The following is a 16,065-nucleotide window of genomic DNA, read 5'->3' on the forward strand; positions in this document are numbered from 1 at the left end:
ATGTCTCTTTATGGGTCATGGATGCCTCATTCGGGGTTATGGATGTCTCTTTATGGGTTATGAATGTCTCTTTATGGGTTATGGATGTCTCTTTATGGGTCATGGATGTCTCTTTATGGGTTATGGATGTCTCTTTATGGGTTATGAATGTCACTTTATGGGTTATGGATGTCTCTTTATGGGTTATGGATGTCTCTTTATGGGTTATGGATGTCTCTTTATGGGTTATGGATGTCTCTTTATGGGTTATGGATGTCTCTTTATGGGTTATGGATGTCTCTTTATGGGTTATGGATGTCTCTTTATGGGTTATGGATGTCTCTTTATGGGTTATGGATGTCTCTTTATGGGTTATGGATGTCTCTTTATGGGTTATGGATGTCTCTTTATGGGTTATGGATGTCTCTTTATGGGTTATGGATGTCTCTTTATGGGTCATGGATGTCTCTTTATGGGTTATGGATGTCTCTTTATGGGTTATGGATGTCTCTTTATGGGTTATGGATGTCTCTTTATGGGTTATGGATGTCTCTTTATGGGTTATGGATGTCTCTTTATGGGTTATGGATGTCTCTTTATGGGTTATGGATGTCTCTTTATGGGTTATGGATGTCTCTTTATGGGTTATGGATGTCTCTTTATGGGTTATGGATGTCTCTTTATGGGTTATGGATATCTCTTTATGGGTTATGGATGTCTCTTTATGGGTTATGGATGTCTCTTTATGGGTTATGGATGTCTCTTTATGGGTTATGGATGTCTCTTTATGGGTTATGGATGTCTCTTTATGGGTTATGGATGTCTCTTTATGGGTTATGGATGTCTCTTTATGGGTTATGGATGTCTCTTTATGGGTTATGGATGTCTCTTTATGGGTTATGGATGTCTCTTTATGGGTTATGGATGTCTCTTTATGGGTAATGGATGTCTCTTTATGGGTTATGGATGTCTCTTTATGGGTCATGGATGTCTCTTTATGGGTTATGGATATCTCTTTATGGGTTATGGATGTCTCTTTATGGGTTATGGATGTCTCTTTATGGGTTATGGATGTCTCTTTATGGGTTATGGATGTCTCTTTATGGGTCATGGATGTCTCTTTATGGGTTATGGATGTCTCTTTATGGGTTATGGATATCTCTTTATGGGTTATGGATGTCTCTTTATGGGTTATGGATGTCTCTTTATGGGTTATGGATGTCTCTTTATGGGTTATGGATGTCTCTTTATGGGTTATGGATGTCTCTTTATGGGTTATGGATGTCTCTTTATGGGTCATGGATGTCTCTTTATGGGTTATGGATGTCTCTTTATGGGTTATGGATGTCTCTTTATGGGTTATGGATGTCTCTTTATGGGTTATGGATGTCTCTTTATGGGTTATGGATGTCTCTTTATGGGTTATGGATGTCTCTTTATGGGTTATGGATGTCTCTTTATGGGTTATGGATGTCTCTTTATGGGTTATGGATGTCTCTTTATGGGTTATGGATGTCTCTTTATGGGTTATGGATGTCTCTTTATGGGTTATGGATGTCTCTTTATGGGTTATGGATGTCTCTTTATGGGTTATGGATGTCTCTTTATGGGTTATGGATGTCTCTTTATGGGTTATGGATGTCTCTTTATGGGTTATGGATGTCTCTTTATGGGTTATGGATGTCTCTTTATGGGTTATGGATGTCTCTTTATGGGTTATGGATGTCTCTTTATGGGTCATGGATGTCTCTTTATGGGTTATGGATGTCTCTTTATGGGTTATGGATGTCTCTTTATGGGTTATGGATGTCTCTTTATGGGTTATGGATGTCTCTTTATGGGTTATGGATGTCTCTTTATGGGTTATGGATGTCTCTTTATGGGTTATGGATGTCTCTTTATGGGTTATGGATGTCTCTTTATGGGTATGGATGTCTCTTTATGGGTTATGGATGTCTCTTTATGGGTTATGGATGTCTCTTTATGGGTTATGGATGTCTCTTTATGGGTTATGGATGTCTCTTTATGGGTTATGGATGTCTCTTATGGGTTATGGATGTCTCTTTATGGGTTATGGATGTCTCTTTATGGGTTATGGATGTCTCTTTATGGGTTATGGATGTCTCTTTATGGGTTATGGATGTCTCTTTATGGGTTATGGATGTCTCTTTATGGGTATGATCTCTTTATGGGTTATGGATGTCTCTTTATGGGTTATGGATGTCTCTTTATGGGTTATGGATGTCTCTTTATGGGTTATGGATGTCTCTTTATGGGTTATGGATATCTCTTTATGGGTTATGGATGTCTCTTTATGGGTTATGGATGTCTCTTTATGGGTCATGGATGTCTCTTTATGGGTTATGGATGTCTCTTTCTGGGTTATGGATGTCTCTTTATGGGTTATGGATGTCTCTTTATGGGTTATGGATGTCTCTTTATGGGTCATGGATGTCACTTTATGGGTTATGGATGTCTCTGTATGGGTTATGGATGTCTCTTTATGGGTTATGGATATCTCTTTATGGGTTATGGATGTCTCTTTATGGGTTATGGATGTCTCTTTATGGGTTATGGATGTCTCTTTATGGGTTATGGATGTCTCTTTATGGGTCATGGATGTCTCTTTATGGGTTATGGATGTCTCTTTCTGGGTTATGGATGTCTCTTTATGGGTCATGGATGTCTCTTTATGGGTTATGGATGTCTCTTTATGGGTTATGGATGTCTCTTTATGGGTTATGGATGTCTCTTTATGGGTTATGGATGTCTCTTTGGGTTATGGATGTCTCTTTATGGGTTATGGATGTCTCTTTATGGGTCATGGATGTCTCTTTATGGGTCATGGATGTCTCTGTATGGGTTATGGATATCTCTTTATGGGTTATGGATGTCTCTTTATGGGGTATGGATGTCTCTTTATGGGTTATGGATGTCTCTTTATGGGTTATGGATGTCTCTTTATGGGTTATGGATGTCTCTTTATGGGTTATGGATGTCTCTTTATGGGTTATGGATGTCTCTTTATGGGTCATGGATGTCTCTTTATGGGTTATGGATGTCTCTTTATGGGTTATGGATGTCTCTTTATGGGTTATGGATGTCTCTTTATGGGTTATGGATGTCTCTTTATGGGTTATGGATGTCTCTTTATGGGTAATGGATATCTCTTTATGGGTTATGGATGTCTCTTTATGGGTTATGGATGTCTCTTTATGGGTTATGGATGTCTCTTTATGGGTTATGGATGTCTCTTTATGGGTTATGGATGTCTCTTTATGGGTTATGGATGTCTCTTTATGGGTTATGGATGTCTCTTTATGGGTTATGGATGTCTCTTTATGGGTTATGGATGTCTCTTTATGGGTTATGGATGTCTCTTTCTGGGTTATGGATGTCTCTTTATGGGTTATGGATGTCTCTTTATGGGTCATGGATGTCTCTTTATGGGTTATGGATGTCTCTTTATGGGTTATGGATGTCTCTTTATGGGTTATGGATGTCTCTTTATGGGTTATGGATGTCTCTTTATGGGTTATGGATATCTCTTTATGGGTTATGGATGTCTCTTTATGGGTTATGGATGTCTCTTTATGGGTAATGGATGTCTCTTTATGGGTTATGGATGTCTCTTTATGGGTCATGGATGTCTCTTTATGGGTTATGGATATCTCTTTATGGGTTATGGATGTCTCTTTATGGGTAATGGATGTCTCTTTATGGGTTATGGATGTCTCTTTATGGGTTATGGATATCTCTTTATGGGTTATGGATGTCTCTTTATGGGTCATGGATGTCTCTTTATGGGTTATGGATGTCTCTTTATGGGTTATGGATATCTCTTTATTATAGATTTCTCTTTATGGGTTAAGGATGTCTCTTTATCTGTCATGGATGTCTCTTTAGGATGGATAACTCTTCATGGACAGATGCAATAGATGTCCTGTAGGAAGGACAGATTTTATGGAATGATGCAATGAATATGACAGAAGGATAGTCTTTTAAAATACATTCACGATGAATATGACAGAGTGTATGAATAGTTCATAGTAGGCATATTCCACGATGGAGACTCCGATCCATCAGGCAGATGGCGGTGGGGGGAGGAGGGGCGAGTCTCAAGAAGGGACAGTGCGTAGTCAGGAGCAGAATTCCGGCATTCAGGAATGATCCATCAGGCAGATGATCCATCAGGCGATGTCTCATAGGGTCCGATGACCCCATGAGACGTGAAGTCAAGGACTCCGGGGAGAAAGCAGAGTTAGTAACGTGTGATTGAGAGATGAAAATTCATCCTTAAGGAGAGAAAAAAGAGGAGATAGGTACTCAGTGCATCCTTTATGGGTTATGATATCTCTTTATGGGTCATGGATATCTCTTTATGGGTTATGGATGTCTCTTTATGGGTTATGGATGTCTCTTTATGGGTCATGGATGTCTCTTTATGGGTTATGGATATCTCTTTATGGGTTATGGATGTCTCTTTATGGGTCATGGATGTCTCTTTATGGGTTATGGATGTCTCTTTATGGGTCATGGATGTCTCTTTATGGGTTATGATATCTCTTTATGGGTCATGGATATCTCTTTATGGGTTATGGATGTCTCTTTATGGGTTATGGATATCTCTTTATGGGTCATGGATGTCTCTTTATGGGTTATGATATCTCTTTATGGGTCATGGATATCTCTTTATGGGTCATGGATGTCTCTTTATGGGTCATGGATGTCTCTTTATGGGTTATGGATGTCTCTTTATGGGTTATGGATGTCTCTGTATGGGTCATGGATATCTCTTTATGTGTTATGGATGTCTCTTTATGGGTTATGGATGTCTCTTTATGGGTCATGGATGTCTCTTTATGGGTTATGGATATCTCTTTATGGGTTATGGATGTCTCTTTATGGGTCATGGATGTCTCTTTATGGGTCATGGATGTCTCTTTATGGGTTATGGATGTCTCTTTATGGGTCATGGATATCTCTGTATGGGTTATGGATATCTCTTTATGGGTTATGGATGTCTCTTTATGGGTTATGGATGTCTCTTTATGGGTTATGGATGTCTCTGTATGGGTCATGGATATCTCTTTATGTGTTATGGATGTCTCTTTATGGGTTATGGATGTCTCTTTATGGGTCATGGATGTCTCTTTATGGGTTATGGATATCTCTTTATGGGTCATGGATGTCTCTTTATGGGTCATGGATGTCTCTTTATGGGTCATGGATGTCTCTTTATGGGTTATGGATGTCTCTTTATGGGTCATGGATATCTCTGTATGGGTTATGGATATCTCTTTATGGGTTATGGATGTCTCTTTATGGGTTATGGATGTCTCTTTATGTGTCATGGATGTCTCTTTATGGGTCATGGATATCTCTTTATGGGTTATGGATATCTCTGTATGGGTTATGGATATCTCTTTATGGGTTATGGATGTCTCTTTATGGGTTATGAATGTCTCTTTATGGGTTATGGATGTCTCTTTATGGGTCATGGATGTCTCTGTATGGGTTATGGATATCTCTTTATGGGTCATGGATGTCTCTTTATGGGTTATGGATGTCTCTTTATGGGTTATGGATGTCTCTTTATGGGTCATGGATGTCTCTTTATGGGTCATGGATGTCTCTTTATGGGTTATGGATATCTCTTTATGTGTTATGGATGTCTCTTTATGGGTTATGGATGTCTCTTTATGGGTCATGGATGTCTCTGTATGGGTTATGGATGTCTCTTTATGGGTTATGGATGTCTCTTTATGGGTTATGGATGTCTCTTTCTGGGTTATGGATGTCTCTTTCTGGGTTATGGATGTCTCTTTATGGGTAATGGATATCTCTTTATGGGTTATGGATGTCTCTTTATGGGTTATGGATATCTCTTTATGGGTAATGGATATCTCTTTATGGGTTATGGATGTCTCTTTATGGGTTATGGATGTCTCTTTATGGGTTATGGATGTCTCTTTATGGGTTATGGATGTCTCTTTCTGGGTTATGGATGTCTCTTTATGGGTCATGGATGTCTCTTTATGGGTTATGGATGTCTCTTTCTGGGTTATGGATGTCTCTTTATGGGTTATGGATGTCTCTTTATGGGTAATGGTTATCTTTTTATGGGTTATGGATGTCTCTTTATGGGTTATGGATATCTCTTTATGGGTAATGGATATCTCTTTATGGGTTATGGATGTCTCTTTATGGGTTATGGATGTCTCTTTATGGGTAATGGATATCTCTTTCTGGGTTATGGATGTCTCTTTATGGGTCATGGATGTCTCTTTATCGGTTATGGATGTCTCTTTCTGGGTTATGGATGTCTCTTTATGGGTTATGGATGTCTCTTTATGGGTCATGGATGTCTCTTTATGGGTCATGGATGTCTCTTTATGGGTCATGGATGTCTCTTTATGGGTTATGGATGTCTCTTTCTGGGTTATGGATGTCTCTTTATGGGTTATGGATGTCTCTTTATGGGTCATGGATGTCTCTTTATGGGTTATGGATGTCTCTTTATGGGTTATGGATGTCTCTTTATGGGTTATGGATGTCTCTTTATGGTATGGTATGGTATGGTATTCGGTTTTATTGTCATTGACTAGAGTACAGGTACAAAAGCAACGAAATTGCAAAGAAAGGGTGGATGGAAGATTACAGCATAACATGAGGGAAGAGAGGCAAGAAAAAAACAACCCCCCGACTATGCCCCTAGAGGGGTACAGTGTGGGAGCAGGAAAAAACACCTTAGCACATAAGCACATACATCTTAAACATGACTTGCAATGAGTAGGAAGGGGGGAGGGGAGGTAAGCCAAAGACTGGGTGATCTAAGCCCAGCCATTGGAGGCAGAAGATGACCAGCACCGACAAGCAGCCAGCCCGGTCCGTCAGCCATTACAGCGCCAGCCACAGACCCCGTCCTGTCACACTGGGGGGACGAAGCAGACGAAGGCGTGGGATGGGGGTGGGGGTAGTGAATGCAAATCAGTGTGTTGAAGTTCGTGTGTGAGTGGCCTGATATGTCGTCCTCCCCCAGGCCACAACAGACAGAGTTCTCAGACCGCAAGATGGTCGTTGCCATGGAGATAGCCTTGAAGGGTCCTGGGGAGAAAACAACCACAGGTGTCTGTGGATAGGGGGAAGGGAATGAGAGAGGGTCTCGCTTCAGTGATCTTCGGGGGAGTTGTTGTTCCAGTCACGGCCTTGGCCAAGGCCCGTCCTGGTAGAGGGAGCCGAAAGCAGATAAGATTGGGATTGTTTGGTCTTCCAGTAGCTGCATTGTCAATTTTGCGCACCTACTATTCCTCCATTTTCCTCCCGTTTGCCAATAGGATTTCAAATCGATCCAATTTCATTTGCAGAGCCATCAGCTTCTCCACGATGTTGTCATTCTGACGGTTTAATGCCAAAGTCTGAGTGCCAACAACTCTGCCCAACGCGTCAATCATGTCGGGCAGCCTTAGGGGGCTTTTAACAGCTGTCACCGTTTCCTTAATTTTCCGATAAACAAGGACAGCGCCAAATCCAAACAGCAGAAATCCTGTAATCATAGTTCCGAATAGGTAGATGTCTTCTACGTCCTCCACGGAAAGGGCTGCTAGGCACACGACACGCCACTTCCCCCACGCGTCCATCGTGTAACCAGCAACACACGTCCCGGCAGGACAGGCAGGTTCCCCCGAACCTGAGCTTCTCGTCGAGAAGACGGTGTCAATTGCGTTCAGAGACCAGTTGATCAGGTCCATGGTTTTTAGTTCGAAGAGCGATGCTGAGAGAGTCTCTCAAGTATAAGACAAGACAAGACATGACGATAGGAGCCAAGCAGGGAAGGGAAGGTCATGGGGAGGAGAGGGAAGAAAAATGCGACCGCCTTTGAAGAGAGCCAAAAAAGAAGAGTCATGGATGTCTCTTTATGGGTCATGGATGTCTCTTTATGGGTTATGGATGTCTCTGTATGGGTTATGGATATCTCTTTATGGGTTATGGATGTCTCTTTATGGGTTATGGATATCTCTGTATGGGTTATGGATATCTCTTTATGTGTTATGGATGTCTCTTTATGGGTCATGGATGTCTCTTTATGGGTCATGGATGTCTCTTTATGGGTTATGGATGTCTCTTTATGGGTTATGGATGTCTCTTTATGGGTTATGGATGTCTCTTTCTGGGTTATGGATGTCTCTTTATGGGTTATGGATGTCTCTTTATGGGTAATGGATATCTCTTTATGGGTTATGGATGTCTCTTTATGGGTTATGGATGTCTCTTTATGGGTTATGGATGTCTCTGTATGGGTCATGGATATCTCTTTATGGGTTATGGATGTCTCTTTCTGGGTTATGGATGTCTCTTTATGGGTTATGGATGTCTCTTTCTGGGTTATGGATGTCTCTTTATGGGTTATGGATGTCTCTTTATGGGTTATGGATGTCTCTTTATGGGTTATGGATATCTCTTTATGGGTCATGGATGTCTCTTTATGGGTTATGGATATCTCTTTATGGGTTATGGATGTCTCTTTATGGGTCATGGATGTCTCTTTATGGGTTATGGATGTCTCTTTATGGGTCATGGATGTCTCTTTATGGGTTATGGATGTCTCTTTATGGGTTATGGATATCTCTTTATGGGTTATGGATGTCTCTTTATGGGTTATGGATGTCTCTTTATGGGTCATGGATGTCTCTTTATGGGTTATGATATCTCTTTATGGGTCATGGATATCTCTTTATGGGTTATGGATGTCTCTTTATGGGTTATGGATGTCTCTTTATGGGTTATGGATATCTCTGTTACACTTGTGTTCACGTATAGTGAGCCCAGAGAGCGAGAAAGAGGTCACGTTGGTCTAGTTTGGTGTTTTAATGGAGCCAGACGGAGCCATGCTAGCTGTTTGCACCCACAGTGTTTATGCTAAGCTAAGCTACAGTAATGAAGGCTTGTTGTGTTTTATATTCACCATGACAGTCTTCTCATGGACCCGAAAGAAAAGGGAATTCCTCAAAATGTCAACAATGTATACAGTTTATAGAGTATATACAGTTCAGGTTACAGTACACAGTACACACAGTACACACAGTACACATAGTACACACAGTACACATAGTACACACAGTACACACAGTACACACAGTACACACAGTACACACAGTACACACAGTACACACAGTAGCACAGTCCACCAACGAGACGTGGTAATAATCGGCTCTGTCCTCTCAGTCTGCACGGTGCCTTCAGGCCCCATCACGGTCCCAGAGAACAACACGGCCGACCTCCAGCTGGTGACCATCGTCTCCGTTAGCGACGCGGCGCTGAGCATCTCGGTGAACCCCGAAGATCTGTTCTACCTGAAGGGGAACGCCCTGATGGTGAAGAAGGGCCTGGACTACGAGGTGAGCCTGTGTTCACTTAGCATGACCTCTAACGGATCTGTCAGGGATTATGCAACCAGAGGAGTCGCCCCCTGGTGGTCAGGAGAGAGAATGCAGCTTTAACACATGAAGCATATACTTCTATACAACCAGAGTAGTCGCCCCCTGGTGGTCAGGGGAGAGAATGCAGCTTTAACACATGAAGCATAGACTTCTATACAACCAGAGGAGTCGCCCCCTGGTGGTCAGGGGAGAGAATGCAGCTTTAACACATGATGCATAGACTTCTATACAACCAGAGGAGTCGCCCCCTGGTGGTCAGGGGAGAGAATGCAGCTTTAACACATGAAGCATAGACTTCTATACAACCAGAGTAGTCGCCCCCTGGTGGTCAGGAGAGATAATGCAGCTTTAACACATGAAGCATAGACTTCTATACAACCAGAGGAGTCGCCCCCTGGTGGTCAGGGAAGATAATGTAGCTTTAACACATGAAGCATAGACTTCTATACAACCAGAGGAGTCGCCCCCTGGTGGTCAGGGAAGAGAATGTAGCTTTAACACATGAAGCATAGACTTCTATACAACCAGAGGAGTCGCCCCCTGGTGGTCAGGGAAGAGAATGTAGCTTTAACACATGAAGCATAGACTTATATGCAACCAGAGGAGTCGCCCCCTTGTGGTCAGGAGAGAGAATGCAGCTGTCACACATGAAGTGTAGACTTCTATACAAGCGTAGTCGCCCCCTGGTGGATGAACTTACATACAACCGCCATGTCTTTCTCAGTCGCTGCCCAGTGCAGCTCTGGTGGTCTGGGTGCAGTGCAGCAAGGTCGGCTTCAGCTCCGTGAGTAAAGCGGAACACGATATCAACAAAGATGCCCAACCGTGATCGTCCGGTGAACGGCGGTCAGTGAACGCACCGCTTGCCGGTTTTCTCCTCCAGGTGAACGAGTCTGTGGAGGTTCTGGTGGAAAACGAGAACGACAACCCTCCCAACTTTGCACAAAGCCACTACGTCCTGGAGGTGAACGAGGTGAGGGCTGCTGCTGTGTGTGTGTGTGTGTGTGTGTGTGTGATGCTGACTCTGGTACTGTCCTCTCCTGCAGCTCATACCAGTGAACTCGAGTGTCGGACTGATCGAAGCATCGGACGTCGATTCAGAGCCGCTGTTCTACCGCTTAGAGCCGGCCACAGTAAGAAGATTAAATTATGACTTGTGTTATTATTATTATTATCAATTATTATTACTAGGACAGCAAGATACTGACGGAACATCCAAACTAGGCGTTCATTTATTATGTATTCAGTGCATAGACATATTATACAATAACCTTTTTATGTGTTTTTTTATGGCATATTATACTTTCTGAATTACATTCTCAGGACATAGTTTTGCAGACTCTCAAAGGCTGCGCAGAGCTGCACTTTGAGCTCATTAATATTAATGTACACTATTATAGTTAGTTACTTTTAACAGCTCTCTCGGTAGCAGTGTTCTGGGAGTATGTGGACCGGGTCTTTTATTGTGAAGGATCAAACAGAAGGAAGAGAAGAGAAGAGATGTTTCAGGAGGGTGTGAAAAGAAATAAAGTGGTGGCCGTCTTGTGCAGACCTCGTTTTATTATTTTATTACTATTATAAAGTATAGCTGCACCATAACCCTCGGCTCCATAAAACAATGTTTCAAGTCCAAATGGAACCAAATTCGAAGCACAAACAAATACATTTATTTTGTTGACATTTTCTTCTGACATTCTATATTATACTTCTTTTTTTTATCACGACATAATATACAGTGACTTTTCATAACAATATTTATGACCTCAAGCAAAGAACACAAAATAAAAAGAATGTACGCAAACAATCGCACAGAACCAATTTTATTCTTGGCTTTATATTTATATATATAGTTATATTTTTAAATCCTAATTATTATACATATAATTATTATATATATATATATTATAAATATAATTTTATATATAGATAATACATATATAATTATTATATATATATATATATTTAATATATATATTATAATTATATCTATATATCTATATATAATTCTATATATTATATATATATATATATAATAATTATAATAATTACTGTATATATATATAATTATTATACTGTATATATGTATATATATTTATATATACATATACACAGTATATATATATATATGAGATGTGTTTTCTCTCTCTCGTTAACCCAGGATAAATATTTCCGTCTGGAAAACATCAACTCTCCAAAGATAATCGTGAAAAGCCTCCTGGACTACGACGTGGTGCAGAAGATCTCTCTGGTGCTACACGTGCAGGTAAAGTTACCGAAGTTTACCTACCATGACGTCCCGCGTGTGGCCTCCGTGACCTTTGACCCCTCTCGTCACATTGTTTCAGGATACGCTGGACGGCTCGGCCTCCGACAAGCCCTTCTTCACCTCCGTAGCCTCCATCACGGTGCAGGTGAAGGACGTGGATAACCGGCCCCCGTGGTTCCAGCCTTGTCTAAGGACGAGCTCGGGAAACGCCAAACTGTGTGTGAGCACCGGCTACCGAGGCAAGGTCAACCTCACCGAGAAGGAGGTGAGCGCCATCAAAGCATATGATATGATCTGTGATAACGAGATGAGAGGGAACTAAGACTAACATACCCGAAAGACTAAAAGACCCAAAAGACTCAAAAGACCTAAAAGACTAAAAGACCCAAAAGACTAAAAGACCCAAAAGATCCAAAAGACCTAAAAGACATAAAAGACCTAAAAGACATAAAAGACCCAAAAGATCCAAAAGACCTAAAAGATCCAAAAGACATAAAAGACCTAAAAGACATAAAAGATCCAAAAGACCTAAAAGATCCAAAAGACCTAAAAGACATAAAAGACCTAAAAGACCCAAAAGACTAAAAGCCTAAAAGACATAAAAGACATTAAAGACCCAAAAGACTAAAAGACCCAAAAGACCTAAAAGACAGTTTTAAACATTGTTATGTCATCCGTTCAGATAAATATCGACTAATCTCAGACGATATAAAAACATTTGCTTGTGTGCCTACTGGCCGTGACGTTCTGGTCCTGAGACGTTCGGAGGGTCTGAGATCCACCTTTCAGTTATTAGACTTTCGAGGCTCTGAGACACGTAATATTCTCCTGGACTCAACCAGAGAGGCCAGTGAAGCTCGGGACTCTGTGGGACCGGCGGTGATGGTTCTGATCCACAGGACGGGCCCTTGGTGCTGGATCCCGGTCCGGTGTTCGCCAAGGACGGAGACAAGAACCGGAGCGAGCAGATCAGCTACCGGATCCTCCGAGGTCAGAACCCAATACCCCACACCGGTCTCTGTTGGGAACATTCTGAAAAGGCCCTCAAACATGTCTTCTTCTTCTTCTTCTTCTTCTTCTTCTTCTTCTGCTTCTTCTTCGGTCGACAGGAAATGAGGGAAACATCTTCCAGATCGACGAGAAAACGGGAAACATCTCGATGGCGAAGGCCGCCAACATCGCCGGCCCGATCGCTCTCATCGTCATGGTGAGAACACGCACGTGTCACGTTGATGCTGAACAAGATGTTCGCCGTGGTAACGGTGGCCCCGCCCCCCCAGGCGTCGCAGGTCACCAACAGGGATCAGTTTGCGGTGACGCAGGTGACGGTGGAGGTGATGAAGAAGAGCAGGAACCCTCCTCGCTTCGAGAGGGAGCGCTACGAAGGCTTCATCTACAGCAACTCGGTCCCCGAGAGCATGATCCTCCGGGACCGCAGCACCAACCGGCCCTTCAGGGTCCGGGCGCGCGACGAGGACTTCGCCGCCGTGAGTGTCACCGATCGTTTGATATCGTTGATTACTTATTGATTACTTATTGATCCCAATAATCTGTTGAAGAACAAATAATACAATTAGGGGCAAAAACAAGAGAACCGGCACCGACTCGGGAGGTCCTTACACGGTTTGAGTCTTTGAGTCTTTGGACATGACGTGATTCCTCCCCCCCTCCCATCTTTGATTCTGTTGACTCTGAGTCTTTTGGGTATTTGAGTCTTTTTGTTCTTTTGAGTCTTTAAGTCTTTTGAGTCTTTAAGTCTTTGCGTCTTTTAGGTATTTTGGGTCTTTTAGTCTTTGCGTCTTTTGACATGACGTGACTCCTCCCTCCCTCCCATCTTTGATTCTGTTGACTCTGAGTCTTTTGGGTATTTGAGTCTTTTTGTTCTTTTGAGTCTTTAAGTCTTTTGAGTCTTTAAGTCTTTGCATCTTTTAGGTATTTTGGGTCTTTTAGTCTTTGCGTCTTTTGAGTCTTTGTGTCTTTTGAGTCTTTTAGTCTTTTGGTTGTTTTAGTCTGTTGAGTCTTTGAGTCTTTTGTGTTTTTTGTGTCTTTTCTGTCTTTTAGTCTTTTGGTTGTTTTAGTCTTTTGAGTCTTTGGGGTCTTTTCTAACCAATAATCCGCTCAGTTTTCCAGCTGCTTTTAGAGAAAAGCTCATTGTTGATGTCGTGACACTGTGTTGGCGTCAGGGTGCGAACCCAGACCTGAAGTACGAGGTCCAGTACAGCAGCTACGTCAACGTGACCTCGGACGGGTTCGTGATCCTGAAGAGAGTCGTGAAGACGGAGTCCTTCGCGCTTCAGGTGAGTTCAAACGCTTCAGGATCCGGCGCCGTAACATCTCTCTGGTTCACTGACCCGGGACTTTCTATGACTTCCTGCAGCTCCGAGCCGTGGACACGGCGACCGGAGAGTTCGGGACCGCGGCGCTTTCTGTTCAGGTCATTCCAGGTAAAACCGTCAGAACTCAGCCATGGAATATGTAAAGTATGATATATTAGGTACGAATCACATTATATGGCACATAATGTGACATCTATATGTCACGACATTTGTTTTATCTTTAAAAAGGATCTCCCGGGTTTAGAATAAGATCTAATATTCAGAAATATCTGACGAGGAACTTTTCCTTCCTACGTCATAGAATAGTATACCATGAAAAAAATGTCATAACAAGTATTTATATATATAGAAATCCCCGTGTGGTCATGAAGAGGTCGACGTCATAACACCGAATTTAAATGAGATGACGTGACTCCTCCCCCCTTCATATAACACCGTATTTAAATGAGATGGCGTGACTCCTCCCCCCTTCATATAACACCGTATTTAAATGAGATGACGTGACTCCTCCCCCCTTCATATAACACCGTATTTAAATGAGTTGACGTGACTCCTCCCCCTTCATATAACACCGTATTTAAATGAGATGACGTGACTCCTCCCCCCTTCATATAACACCGTATTTAAATGAGATGACGTGACTCCTCCCCCCCGTCTCAGCGGTCGCCGCCCCCTCCCCCTCCAGCATCGGGTACCGGCCCGGCGACATGGCGCTGCTGGGTCTGGTGATGGCGGCGCTGCTGGTGCTCTGCCTCATCGTCATCGGCTTCCTGCTGTCCCGCCTGTGGAAGGGCAACGCCGGCGTGGACAAGATCTGCGAGGTTGGTCGGCGGCTCGGTCCCATTTTTCATATATCATGTTATGATGATATGTTAACCCCCCCCCCCCCCCCCCCGCAGTGCCTGGGCCCGTGCCTGAAGTCGGACCAGCACCAGTCCGGCCACAGGGACTCGCTCCAGTACACCAACGACGGCTTCCAGACCGAGGCCGACCAGGCCCGGTGGGGCGGGCGGCGCCGGAACAACACCTACCCCCAGGCGGGGGGGCGGGTCATCCCCATGGAGAGGCGGAGCCGCCACTGCTCCTCCTGCGGCGTCCACACCAACCACACGGGGAGCCCCTCCAGGAGGACCCGGGGGGGCGGAGCCGCCGCCGCCGACGAGGAGTACGCCAAGCGGGCGCTCCGGGCCAAGCAGAGGAGGAAGGAGGGCCAGAAGGCCGTCTGGTTCAAGGAGATCGGCGACTCCTCCGACATCGAGGTGGAGATCATCCCGGACGCCGCGCGCCCCGTGGAGGAGGAGACGGAGGAGCTGGAGGCGGAGGGCGGGGGCGCCGTCAGGGACCCGGCGGCCCCGGTGAGGGAGGAGAGCCAGAGCGCGGCGGGGGGGGGCGGCGAGGAGGAGGAGGAGACAGGGAAGGGAGGCCAGGAGGCCTGAAGGTCAGAGGTCACGGGTCGACCTCCAGGAGAACAAAACTGAGCCGCTTGTTTCTCGCGAACACATCGAGCATCCGGGAGGACGCGCTTCAAACAGGTGAACGGCATGCTGGGAAACTCCCACTGGGATGCACTGACGCTGGTTTGTTTACGTTCCACGACGTTCATAACGGATTATTAAAAGAACCATAAACCTCTTCAACGAGGCCGCGAGCGTCTCTCAACCATCTGCAGGTTATTTTATTCGTCGTTAAAATATAAATGTTCCAAAAAGCCAAATGTGACGTAGAAACTAATGTTTACAGAGCTGAAGATGTTAAATATTCACAGTTGCAACAATTCACTTTAGTCGTTAGTTTAATAAAACGCTTCATAGGAAAACTTAAATCAGCTTTAACCCTTGTGTTGCCTTAGGGTCATTTTGACCCGAATCAATATTACACCCTCCCCCCGCCTTTGGGTCATTTTGACCCGATTCAATGTTTCACCCTCCTGTTACCTTTATATTTACTCACATATTTTACCCTTTGGGTTCAATTTGACGCCAGCAATTAAAACCTCCAGAAAATTATTAGAATTAATATTGTTTTCCAAGTTTAAGTGTGAGGC

The 16,065-nt window shown here is 43.4% G+C and overlaps 1 protein-coding gene across 1 annotated transcript; it reads left to right on the plus strand.

The window, feature by feature from the left end:
* The first annotated feature begins 8,764 nt into the window (after positions 1-8,764).
* Positions 8,765-15,457, plus strand: cdhr5a (cadherin-related family member 5a). The gene is made up of 14 exons (XM_056413693.1): positions 8,765-8,798; positions 9,223-9,377; positions 10,144-10,203; positions 10,303-10,392; positions 10,466-10,552; positions 11,578-11,682; positions 11,765-11,950; positions 12,585-12,675; positions 12,795-12,892; positions 12,966-13,172; positions 13,869-13,982; positions 14,063-14,129; positions 14,682-14,842; positions 14,921-15,457. Exons 1-14 carry the CDS (start codon positions 8,765-8,767, stop codon positions 15,455-15,457), a joined length of 1,992 nt encoding a protein of 663 aa, XP_056269668.1.
* Positions 15,458-16,065: the final 608 nt, after the last annotated feature.

Source organism: Pseudoliparis swirei, chromosome 4 (genome assembly GCF_029220125.1).
Source record: "Pseudoliparis swirei isolate HS2019 ecotype Mariana Trench chromosome 4, NWPU_hadal_v1, whole genome shotgun sequence".
Classification (NCBI taxonomy): domain Eukaryota; kingdom Metazoa; phylum Chordata; class Actinopteri; order Perciformes; family Liparidae; genus Pseudoliparis; species Pseudoliparis swirei.

Excerpts from the sequence above, each read along its gene's own strand:
- cdhr5a (XM_056413693.1), top strand. The coding sequence starts at position 8,765 with ATGGATATCTCTGTTACACTTGTGTTCACGTATA. Across the intron at positions 9,378-10,143 it reads AGAAGGGCCTGGACTACGAG|TCGCTGCCCAGTGCAGCTCT; the intron begins GTGAGCCTGTGT and ends TGTCTTTCTCAG. Across the intron at positions 11,951-12,584 it reads TCAACCTCACCGAGAAGGAG|GACGGGCCCTTGGTGCTGGA; the intron begins GTGAGCGCCATC and ends TCTGATCCACAG.